General features: G+C 39.2%; 1 protein-coding gene across 1 annotated transcript in view; it reads left to right on the plus strand.

The window, feature by feature from the left end:
• The window catches only part of PCOLCE2 (procollagen C-endopeptidase enhancer 2), a 78,556-nt gene that overhangs the window by 47,966 nt on the left and 18,117 nt on the right, over positions 1-12,473 (plus strand). The window contains exons 4-5 of the mRNA XM_034661879.1: positions 9,086-9,210; positions 12,072-12,208. Coding sequence (XP_034517770.1) covers positions 9,086-9,210; positions 12,072-12,208 — 262 coding nt within the window. The remainder of the gene's footprint in view (positions 1-9,085; positions 9,211-12,071; positions 12,209-12,473) is intronic.

Below are 12,473 nucleotides of genomic sequence, written 5' to 3' on the forward strand. Positions count from 1 at the left end.
AAGTCCGACCCTCCACCTGCTCTGCACCTCCACCCAGGGGGCTGCGCGGGGCCAGGGAAAACCACAGCCATGCAGAGAGGCCTCACTTTTAGTTCATGTATCTCAAGTGGGCCCTCAGCACTCCTGACACTCCTGCCACACTTCCTTAATCCATTTACGCACCTCTCCTCTGTTCTCAGACTCCTGATAGCTCCTCTCACATCCATGTTTGCTGCTGATGACTTTTTTTCCTATTCCACAGAAGAAAAATTTCATCTGCTCTCATAGCCTCACCTACAACCCCACCTGCCCCTGCCTTTCCTCCTCTTGCTAGCCACAAATGTCCATGCTCCTTTCTAAGGACCACCCCCACCCCATCTGTGCCTTAGAGCAAATTGCCTACCCAATGACATTTCTCCAGCAACTCTCCCTCTCTCCTACTTTATCTATTTTGCGCTCTTTGTGGAATTATTCCCATTGGCATGCAAATGAGCCTTAATACAGCCCATTTTAACTATCCTGCCTTGACTCCCACCCCCTCTTCTAGCTAGCTACATATTACTGTGTTCATCTTCCCAGCAAAGCTCCTTGAAAAGCTTGTCCCTATTCATTATCACCAATTCCTCTCACCCATTTTCTCTTGATCCTTCTCTCTCCAGACTTTATCCCTGCTGCTCCCAAAACAGCTTTGTCAGAGTCACCAGTGACCTCTGGTTACTAAACCCGGGGGCGTTTCTCAGTTGTCTTCCTTGACTCTGCAGCCACACGTGACTCAGCTGACTAGTTCTTCTTCCTTGAACACACTCTTTTCACTCGGCTTCTGAGTACCACACCCTTCTGATTGTTCCTACTTCCTGACTCAGGCTCTAGCTTGGTTTGACCATTTCTAGAGCACCTGGTGACCTCAGAGTGCCCCAGGGGTCAATCCTTCTACCTCTTCCCTTTTTTTTACTCTGTGGACGGAAGAGTCTCAGAGCTTCGAATTGCCCTCCACACAGTTTATCTACACATTTACTACAGTCACTTATCATGCAAGGACAATCAACATTAAATTAATGTAGCTCGGAATGGTTTTTTTGGCTGGAAGATTTTCAGTGATTGATAGATTGCTTATATTTAAGATTACAGATGTGGCATCACAGTTTTGTAATTTTCTGATCATAGGCTAACTAGAGATTGCATGCAAAAAAATAAATAAATAGAACAACAACAACAAAAACCCAGAGGAGTTCTTCAAGAGGTATCTCGGTGAGAATGTTTAAAAATTAAATTGCATTTTCTGCTTTCAGCTTCATAGGCAGCGGCTTTGGAACTTCTAATACTCATACGAGTAAGATAAGCTCCTAGCAATTAGAATACAGCATGACAAAGCCAAAATACCCTTTTGAGACTACCGCACTACAGTTTCTGCCAGNGTAAGATAAGCTCCTAGCAATTAGAATACAGCATGACAAAGCCAAAATACCCTTTTGAGACTACCGCACTACTTTCTGCCAANCGGAATGGTTTTTTTGGCTGGAAGATTTTCAGTGATTGATAGATTGCTTATATTTAAGATTACAGATGTGGCATCACAGTTTTGTAATTTTCTGATCATAGGCTAACTAGAGATTGCATGCAAAAAAATAAATAAATAGAACAACAACAACAAAAACCCAGAGGAGTTCTTCAAGAGGTATCTCGGTGAGAATGTTTAAAAATTAAATTGCATTTTCTGCTTTCAGCTTCATAGGCAGCGGCTTTGGAACTTCTAATACTCATACGAGTAAGATAAGCTCCTAGCAATTAGAATACAGCATGACAAAGCCAAAATACCCTTTTGAGACTACCGCACTACTTTCTGCCAATGGGGTGTGTATGTCTTTGACACAAAAGGCAAATAGCACTGAAACACTGCATCTTATCACAGAAAGAAAGAAAAAAAAAACTTTATGGCACTGAACTCACCAACATGGGAAGCCATGTTTATATTAAAGCATCTATTGACCCTTGAGTATGAGATAATTACTTAAGATGAATATAAGCCAACCACTGTTGGTGGTTGTGGGTTTGTTTTGCCTTTTGAATCACTGACTTTTTGTCATCTGTAAAATGAAATTCTTATGCCATTCAGTGGGGATCTCATCTACTTGAAAAAGTAAAACAAATCTGATTGTAAGACTTTATGACCAAATACTTGGATGAATAAATTAAAAGATGGTGTGAACTGGACAAGAAATGGGGCTTTTGTTAGAATCCTGCCAAATGCTTGTAACCATTTTTTCTACCTGTTCAGGGAACAAGGAGGGAAGCATGATAAGAATTATATGGAGGAAATTATGGTGAAGAAAGTTGTATGAGAAAGTGAAAACTCATCTTTTTCAGCAGTGCATTGTGTTTCAAGGTTGCCTAGTATGTAAAGTTTTCATGTGGAAAACAAAAACTCAGTGACTCTGAGAAGAGATGATTCAGTAATTACTCAGCATAATCAGTATAAATAGTTGATCTGGATTTTTCAGGACCCAAACTGAATTATCAACTATCTATAAGAGTTGCCAAACAATCCCTTCAGTTGTAACTTCATAGAAGCATTCTCCATATTGAGATTATCCTATTGGATTATTTGTGAAGAATGATATTTCAAATGTTTCTTTGCCAGGCAATATCTCCGGGTGCATGTGTGCTGAGGTCCAGTCAGGACTGGTATTCTTTGTAAGCAATGCCTTACCAATTAATAAGACTGACCTAACATTTTGCAACTTTGTTGAGATAAACTTCCTAGGAATAAGATTGTGTACCCCCATGAATTGTGGTATTTGTCAAAAGACAANTTCTTTGTAAGCAATGCCTTACCAATTAATAAGACTGACCTAACATTTTGCAACTTTGTTGAGATAAACTTCTTAGGAATAAGATTGTGTACCCTCATGAATTGTGGTATTTGTCAAAAGACAATTAAATACTGATATTTTATTAGGAATTCATTATGGTAGAAAACCTTTTCTGAGTTCAGATTTGAGGGAAGAAAAGCATCATCTTGGGTATTATACTTTTATCTGCTCGCTTTAATAATTGGCTAGACGAGAAGACTTCAGATACTGTTTTCATGACATGGTTTTCCAACTGGTGCTTTTCTCTACAGGTTCCCGAGGGAAAAGTGGTAGTTCTTAATTTCCGATTCATAGATCTTGAGAGTGACAACCTGTGCCGCTATGACTTTGTGGATGTGTACAATGGTCACACCAACGGCCAGCGTATTGGGCGCTTCTGTGGCACGTTTCGGCCAGGAGCGCTTGTGTCCAGTGGTAACAAGATGATGGTGCAGATGATTTCGGATGCCAACACCGCTGGGAATGGCTTCATGGCCATGTTCTCTGCTGCTGAACCAAACGAAAGAGGTACTGTTTCCACGTAATGGCAATCCTGGCAATAATAATGGCTCACAGTTATTGGATGCTTCCTGTGTGTTAGGCTCCGTCCCAGGCACTTTATATGTGATTTCTCCTCTAACCTGAAGTTTACGAGCAGTTCCTCTCAAACGGAGCTAATAAAGCCACCGAACCACCAAGAGACCATTCAAAAGGGTCTCTTTTTTTAAAGCTCATGTAATTCTTACCAAAATTCAAATATAGAGATTCCTGGAGTAAAAATGTGAAGCTTACATACACATACACATACGGATATAGACACATACCTCTTCACTCCATCAGCGTTCCCTCTTAGAAAGAGCCATGACTGGTGGTTCCCATACCTTTCCATGTACACTCACATATATATTCTTTTGCAGTAGCTTTTTTAAAACTCTAAGTGCGGTGTACATTCATATTGTTTCACAACTTTTTTTTTCACTTAAAACTACGTATGGGGTATTTTCATGTCGGTACATAGGAGCACCCATGGGTAGAAACCTCTACCCTGAAGAGATAACTGCAGTGGGCCAGCTGGGTTAAATTTGGAGCTTTGGGCTTGAGGGTATTTCCTAATCTGCTCTTGCTTCAGGCTGTTGCGCAGCATTTTGGTTTGAGATGTCAGAGGACAGGATCTGGGGCTGATAAGGGCAGCCAGAAAGTTTGGGAGGAAATGCTGGCTGGAAGCTACAGAGGAATTGAGGCATAAAATATACATATGAAAGTCACCTAGATCTTTGGCTCACAGCCAGACTCCATGTGTGCAGAGAGTTCTGCTGGCCTGGCACAGAAGCATCAGCTGGAAGATGAATGTGAACAGAGATTACAGTGGCTGCCATGGCCAGAGAGACAGACTTTGAGCTTGAGTGAAATGCCTGCTAGAACGCAAATCCTTTTTCATAGGAACACAACAGTATCTAGAGTCTCTATAATATATCATTCATAATATCCGGTATCCAGTCATGCGATAAGACCAGAAAAGTGTATCTGTATTCAAGGAAAAAAGCAGTCAATAAAAACTGATCCTGAGATAACGCAGATGTGGCAGTTAGCAGACAAGCACTTTATTTTTATTTTTTTTATAATAATATTTTTCTATTATATTGTTAGTCACCATACAGTACATCCCTGGTTTTTGNTGTTAATCACCATACAGTACATCCCTGGTTTTTGATGTAAAGTTCGATGATTCATTAGTTGCGTATAACACCCAGTGCCCCATGCAATATGTGCCGTCCTTAGTACCCATCACTGGCCTATCCCATTCCCCCACCCCCTCCCTTCTGAAGCCTTCAGTTTGTTTCTCAGAGTCCATAGTCTCTCATGCTTCATTCCCCCTTCTGATTACCCCCCCTTTCTTTATCCCTTTCTTCTCCTACCGATCTTCCTAGTTCTTATGTTCCATAGATGAGAGAAACCATATGATAATTGTCTTTCTCTGAGACAAGCACTTTATTTTTTTTATTTTATTATTATATTATGTTAGCCACCATACAGTTCATCCCCGGATTCCGATGCAAAGTTCGATGCTTTATTAGTTGCATATAACACCCAGTGCACCATGCAATACGTGCCCTCCTTACTACCCATCACCAGTCTATCCCATTCCCCCACCCCCTCCCCTCTGAAGTCTTCAGTTTGTTTCTCATAGTCCATAGTCTCTCATGTTTCATTCCCCCTTCTGATTACCCCCCTTTTCTTTATCCCTTTCTTCCCCTACCGATCCTCCTAGTTCTTATGTTCCATAGATGAGAGAAATCATATGATAATTGTCTTTCTCTGCTTGACTTATTTCACTTAGCATTATCTCCTCCAGTGCCGTCCATGTTGCAGCAAATGTTGAGAATTCGTTCTTTCTGATAGCTGAGTAATATTCCATTGTATATATGGACCACAGCTTCTTAATCCAGTCATCTGTTGAAGGGCATCTCGGCTCCTTCCATGATTTGGCTATTGTGGACAATGCAGCTATGAACATTGGGGTGCATATGGCCCTTCTCTTTACTACGTCTGTATCTTTGGGGTAAACACCCAGTAGTGCAATGGCTGGGTCATAGGGTAGTTCAATTTTTAACTTTTTAAGGGACCTCCACACTGTTTTCCAGAGTGGCTGTACCAACTTGCATTCCCACCAACAATGTAGGAGGGATCCCCTTTCTCCACATCCTCTCCAACAATTGTTATTTCTTGCCTTGTGAGACAAGCACTTTAAAGCAACTATTATAACTATGTCTAAGGATTTAAAGGGAATAGACGTATAGTAAGTAAACAGATTGAGAATTTCAGAAAAGAAACAGAACTGTAAAACTATAAACTATAAAAAAGAATAAAAGAGTAATTCTAGAACTGAAAGATACAGAATCGGAAATTTAAAAATTTACCTGGTGGGCTTACAAGCAGATTGGAGATGGTAGAGGAGTCCGTGGATCTGAATAGAAATGATCCAATCTGCAGAACCAGGAGGAAAAAGATGAAAGAAAAAGAGCCCGAGAGACCGATGAGACAATATCAAGTGGTCTAACGTGTATAATTTGTATCCCAGAAGAGAGGGAGAGTAGTGCAGGAAAAACATCTGAAGAAATTATGGCTGGAGGCTACCCAGATTTAGTGAAGAACATTAATTTATAGAGCCGAGAAGATCAACAAACCCCAAACAGGATAAATAAAAATAAAGCTACACTGTGGAACATCAAAATTACAGAAATCTAAATATAAAGGGAAAATCTTAAAATCAATAAGATGAAAATCAAATCACATACAAGGAAAGAATGGTGTGAAGGATGGATTTCTTTTCATCAGGAACAGTAGAGGCCAGAAGGCCACAGGACGGCATTCCTAAAGTGCTGGAGTAAAACTGTCAACCCAGAATTCTATAGCCAGTCTTCAGAAATGAGAGTGAATTAAGGACATTTCTTGCATCACAAGAAATATTGGAGAAAGTTCCTCAAGTTGAAGGGAAATGGACGCACGGGGTAACACAAAAGGTAATGGAAGGCCACTGGAAATGGTAAATATAAAAGACTCTATGTTATTTTCAGTTCTTAATTTCTTTACATGTATCTGTTCAAAACAGAACAAAAAAAACCCACACCCCTTTAACACTGTACTGTGGGATGTATGATATAATATACATGACAATAATAGAGCAAAGGTATAGGTAAAGGAGAGGTAAATGGAACTTAACTGTTGCGTACACACACGCACACGTACACACACACACACAATACGTGAAGAAATGCAATATTAACTCTAAGCAGATTGTGATAAATTAAAGATGCACATTGTAATCCCTAGAGTACCCATTAAAAATGCAAGAGTTATCGCTAAAAGCCAAAAGGTTAAAACAGAATACTAAAATTTCTCAACTAACCCAAAGAAGGCAGGAAAGGAAGAACAGATGGAACAAGAGAAAGGTGAGACAAATAGAGCAAAGTAGCACATGGTGCACCAAACCCAAGCATATCAATAAATACAGTCATTGCCAAGGATTAAATACTCTAGTTAGAAAACAGAGATTAGAAAGCAAGGCCTAACTATATGTTGTCCACAACAAGAAAGCCCTTGAAATACAAAGACAAACTAGGTTGAACGTAAAAAGATGGAAAAATAAGTATCATGCAAACATTATTAAAAATAATAAAGATACCAATAAATACGAACATAGGCAAGCCCTTGAACAGACACTTCGCAAAGGAAGATTCATGAATGATTAATAAGTACATGAAAAACTGCTCAGCATCTTTCGTTAACAAGGTAATGCAAGCCAAAATCACACTGAGATCCCATTACAAACACGCGAGGTTGGCTAAACCAACTGACACCTTCAGATGGTGGCAGGGATGCGCTACCACGGCAGTGCTCGCGCCTGGAGACGTGTAACATGCTACGGCCTCGAGGGGAAAATCTTCCATAGTTTCTTCTGAAGTTAAACATCTCCATCTCTTCTTGGCCCAGGAATTGCTTTCCTGGGTATTTGTGCAAGAAAAATGAAAATGCATGTCCACAGAGAGATTTGTACAAAACTGTTCACAGCAGCTTCATTCACGATAACCCAAACTGGAAACACCCAAATGTCCACAGAAGAAGAGGTAGACAAATCGTGTGTCCAACCGTGGAATCACCCAGCGGAGCAAAAGAACAAATTACCAATACACACGGCAACATGAGCGCATCTCAGACGTTGTGCTAACGAGCAGGGGAAGCCAGACGCAGAAGAGTCCACAGTACGTGATTCCGTGTATATGAAGGTCTAGAATAAAACTAGTCTATGGTGAAATTTTTCAGAAAAGTGGTGTGGAGAGTCGGCAGACTGGGAAGAGATACAGGAGTTTGGTGGGAAGTGGATTCTGTATGGTCATGGGAGTGCGGCTCACACAAGGAGATTAATTTTTCCACTTCGTACAGCTAATGTCTGTGCATTTCACAGTACATGAATTTACCTCCCTGAAATCTCTAAAATAGTAATAATAATAATAATAATAATAATAATGAATAAAAGTGGTGGTGGGGATTGGATAGTGGTATGAATAAAATAACAGTAGAATGATAATACTTAATTACTGAAATTGGGTGATGGTTACATAGAAGCTCATTATATTTTTCTATTTACTTTGAATCTACTGGAAATTTTCCATGAATAAAAAGTTTTAGAAATTATCCAACCTCAATTTTTATAATGCATTTTCTTAGAGATGCCTTTTAAGCATGATTATCTTCTGTGTCAAATAAATATTTAATTTAAAGTATATTAGTTCCCTTAGTTTCAATTCAGTTTTTGCTAGTTAAATTCAAATAAAATTAAATTTAGAACTTTGTATTAAAATATCATTCTGAAATTAGTCCTGTCAACCTATCAGTATATATGCATGGAGATGTCTGAAATGATGTTTCTCAAATATTAGTTATGGTTAGTTTTAGGTGGTTGGATTTGGGGTAATTTTCTTTTTCTTCTTGATGCTCTTCTGTATTGCTCAAAATTTATAAGCACTGTTTTTACAAACAAAAATTATTCTTGGGGCGCCTGGGTGGCTCAGTCGTTAAGCGTTTGCCTTCGGCTCAGGGCGTGATCCCAGCGTTATGGGATCGAGTCCCACATCAGGCTCCTCTGCTATGAGCCTGCTTCTTCCTCTCCCACTCCCCTGCTTGTGTCCCCTCTCTCGCTGGCTGTCTCTCTGTCTGTTAAATAAATAAATAAAATCTTTAAAAAAAATTATTCTTAAAAATTATTAAAGATGTGTAGCATACAGAGTTTTCTGGTAATGAGAGTTTTCTATGCCAACTAATTCAAATTTTGTCCATTGGCATGCATTTTTATCCCATTAATAAATACCTCTGCCTTGAGGGTTCTTTAAAATCTATGTAATTTGTTGAGCCAGCATGATTTCTGAATGAATTCATGCCCAAATGTTTTGTCTTTACTTGACCAAAAAAAGGAAAGAAAGAAAAGAAAGAAGCTATAGCCCTGACTCCACTCCTTCGCTCTCTTGTGCTGATGTGCTATGTCAAGTAACAGAGATCATTCAGTGTGTGTGGCGGGGGTAGGGGATGTGTAGGAGACTGTGTAACCATATTTTAAGAAAAAATTTAAGAGCTTCTGCCATTGCCTTTATTCACTGTATTATTACCAATATTTCAAATTCCCAGTCTCCTTACGGTTGCATTGCCATAACCTGTAGCAGGAATAAACTTGGATTTTTCTTTTTCATACTTAAAAAATTCAGGGGATCAGTATTGTGGAGGACGCCTTGAAAGACCTTCCGGCTCTTTTAAAACCCCCAACTGGCCAGACCGAGATTACCCTGCAGGAGTCACTTGTGTGTGGCACATCGTAGCCCCAAAGAATCAGGTAAGATCCCCGAAAAATATGAAGAAAGCATGTATGCATGTATGAATTGCCTAGGTGGTGCGAGGGGCCCATCTCTCAAGAGCTGAGCATGCAGGGTGAGGAAGGCCCTGCTGGACACAGGTATTTCTTCATACAAAGACCCAGATTAAAATTGCTTTTGCACTATTTGACTTGCGAAAGTCATGCATTTAATTTCCTAGTATATAAATACAATTTTCAAATCTCAATACAAATAGTAAGCAAATCCCTGTGAGATTGTAGACCCCTGTGTAAGATGTTATAAGCAGCAGTGACCGAGTGTGGGAGGATAAGGATCCCCAAGCACATGTACGTTTCACGTTACCGTTTGTTCATGTAGCAAATGCATTGTGATGGCTTGACCTGGACACAGCCGATGCAAGCACAGCACAGCTTCCCCTCAAAGAACCAGTCTGAGAGCTAATCTGCTTCGTGGGCATTTTTTTGGTTGTTAACATAAAATTTGTGCAGGTTCCCCACAAATAACTTGATTCATTGCTGTAAAACAACAGAGAAGGTCTGGTTTTCCAGTGCTTACTAGTTTGTGGTTATATGAAATTTTACCATTTCTGGGAACGACTTTCAGATATGAATTGCAGGACATTATGTAGCATGGGAATAGACCAAGTCTACTTTGTGGACTTGGGAAAATAACTTTTAAAAAATTATTGTTACAAACACTACAGACTTTACTCAAACACTAGATGGTGAACATTACCATACCTTTAAAAAAAAAAACTTTTCTAGGGCACCCGAGTGGCTCAGTTGGTTTAGTGACCCACTGTTGATTTAGGCTGAGGTGATGATCTCAGGGTCCTGGGATCGAAGTGTCAGACTCCCCACTCAGCAAGGAGTCTGCTTCTCTCCCTCTGCCCCGTCCCCCAACTCGTGTGCACACACTCTTTCTCTCTCTCTCAAATAAATAAATAAATAAGTCTTTTAAAAAATTTTCTTAACTGATCTTTGGTATCACTTACACAAATACTATTTGCTATATTTTTATTTTCTAATGGAAAATTATTCAGGCAAATATACCATGCAAGTTAGTGATTTGAACTCACACACACACACATACACACACATACACACTTTGATCGTAACCTCAAACTCAGTTTTATTTTTAAGAATAAAAATATGGTCATTTACTTAATGATGAAAGAGTCTATAAATTTGTTGAATTTTTTTATAGTTTAAAATAACACTTTAAAAAATCACATTTCTCAGCATTTAAGCCATTATGTAATTCTTGAGATTGTACTGGTCATTTTTCTTTCTGTGACATTTGTAAATATATTAGCCTAAATAATTTCAGCTTAATTATGCTTGCAGATTACAATTCAGCATGTCTCTTCCATTGCTCATCTCTTTGATTATTTAAATTTAAATTTGGGTTTCATTTTACTAATGTGATTTTTGGCTTCAGCCAAGTGAGTTTTTAATCACTATTGTTAATGCCTGAAATCACAGAAATATAATGGGAAGATTAAGTCCTAAGTAATTTCTGTGTAAATCTATTAGCATTTTCTTTTATTAAAGATGTACCTTCATTTTTTTAATCATAGCTTTTCCCTTTATTCTCCTATTTATTTATTTTTAAATCTTCTCTCCAAAAGTTGTTATGTGACTAATTTCTAAGTAGAGAAAGTTCAGCCAATTTTTAATAATCTGGAAAGCATTTTATTACTAACTGGTGAGAAATTATTGGACCCAAAGAGGAACAATTTTAATATAATTTAAAGCAGTGCTAAATATGAAAAAGCTGTTATTCACCTGTAACTGGTGCTGACTTTTTAAAGGTGGGTAAATACGTAGATATGTGGCAATTATGTTCAAAGCCAAAATTTACCTTTGGTCCCTCTGTGATGCTGTTGCTGTTACCATCTCCATCCAATTATTGCATGTGCGTCTTCTTAGCTAATAACAAGGGCCTGTCCTATCAGGAATTAATGCCCATTATCTTCCCTAAGCAGCAGGGAGGGTACAGCAAAAGTTAAGGACCAGCTGTCTGGGTACCCTGGGTATTTATGAACCCAGTGAGATTTCCTTTGATTCACACAAAGGAGGTGCTCTGGAACAATCTGCCTGTGAGGGGAATGATTACGTATTAAACCAAAACTTCCTATTGACTTGAATAACTTAGGACACTGCAATTGGCACTAGTGCAAAAAAATTAAGAACTACTTAAGAAATCTAACACTGACTTTATCAGTTTATTTTTCATGCAGCCTCTTCAGAAATCCACCACATCACCAAGTAGGCTGTGCTCAACTCGGTAGGCACACTTTTCAAACATACTTCAAGACGACTCCCAGTCAATCCCCACTTCCTGAATCTCTGGTCCTAAAGAATTTCCCTCCTTACACGCGATAGGAATGTCATTGTCCTTCCCTTGAAAGAGCAACGACTCTATCCGCCACCTCACCTACACAAACACGTAATACATACGGCGCTCCTCAACACACACTACCTACCGGGGACATCTCAGAGAAGAAGGAAGGTGCTATAAACCCCTGCTTCCCACTCCAATGCGTATCCAGTTATGGTCTTAATGGAGGTTGTTAGGGTTACATGGTGTTCCCATACATTGGTAACTGTAGATGAACAGTTCTCTTAAAGTTAAGATCTTAACTAAGGATGATCTTTTGGAATGATTAAAAATAAAGAATACTGCAGTTTTGTTAACTAGAGAAGAAATGTGAAAACAACAAGAAACAAATAATTCAAACAGAATGAACACATTCTTTACCAAGGAAAATCCTACAGATCTGGGGAGAGGAAGATTTCCATTTGAGATGCTTCCTCAGCGCTATCTTGGTATTTCTGATGTTGTACTTTCTCTAAAGCTTATAGAACTAAAATTTGAGAAGTTTGATGTTGAGCGTGATAACTATTGCCGATACGATTTCGTGGCTGTGTTCAATGGTGGAGAAGTCAATGACGCGAAAAGGATCGGAAAATATTGTGGCGATAGTCCACCCGCGTAAGTAGTGCCTGTTTTATTTCATTAGTGTTGTAGCGGCTCTAAACTTCTCTTTTATTCAGTTGCCCAATTATATTTTATTTTCTGGAAGTTTCTATGCTGTTGTTGTTTTGTTCACACGTTCTTGGATTCTGTGGCAGTAGAGTCCCATACAGCACAAAGAGTAGCCGGCCCAGAGTGAGGCAACATTAATGAGTGTAGCGAGGCCTCGACAGCCAGACAGATAACAGAAGCAGAGTTGGTGAGGCCCCAGAGTCAGATGCTA

Source organism: Ailuropoda melanoleuca, chromosome 6 (assembly GCF_002007445.2).
Source record: "Ailuropoda melanoleuca isolate Jingjing chromosome 6, ASM200744v2, whole genome shotgun sequence".
Classification (NCBI taxonomy): Eukaryota; Metazoa; Chordata; class Mammalia; order Carnivora; family Ursidae; genus Ailuropoda; species Ailuropoda melanoleuca.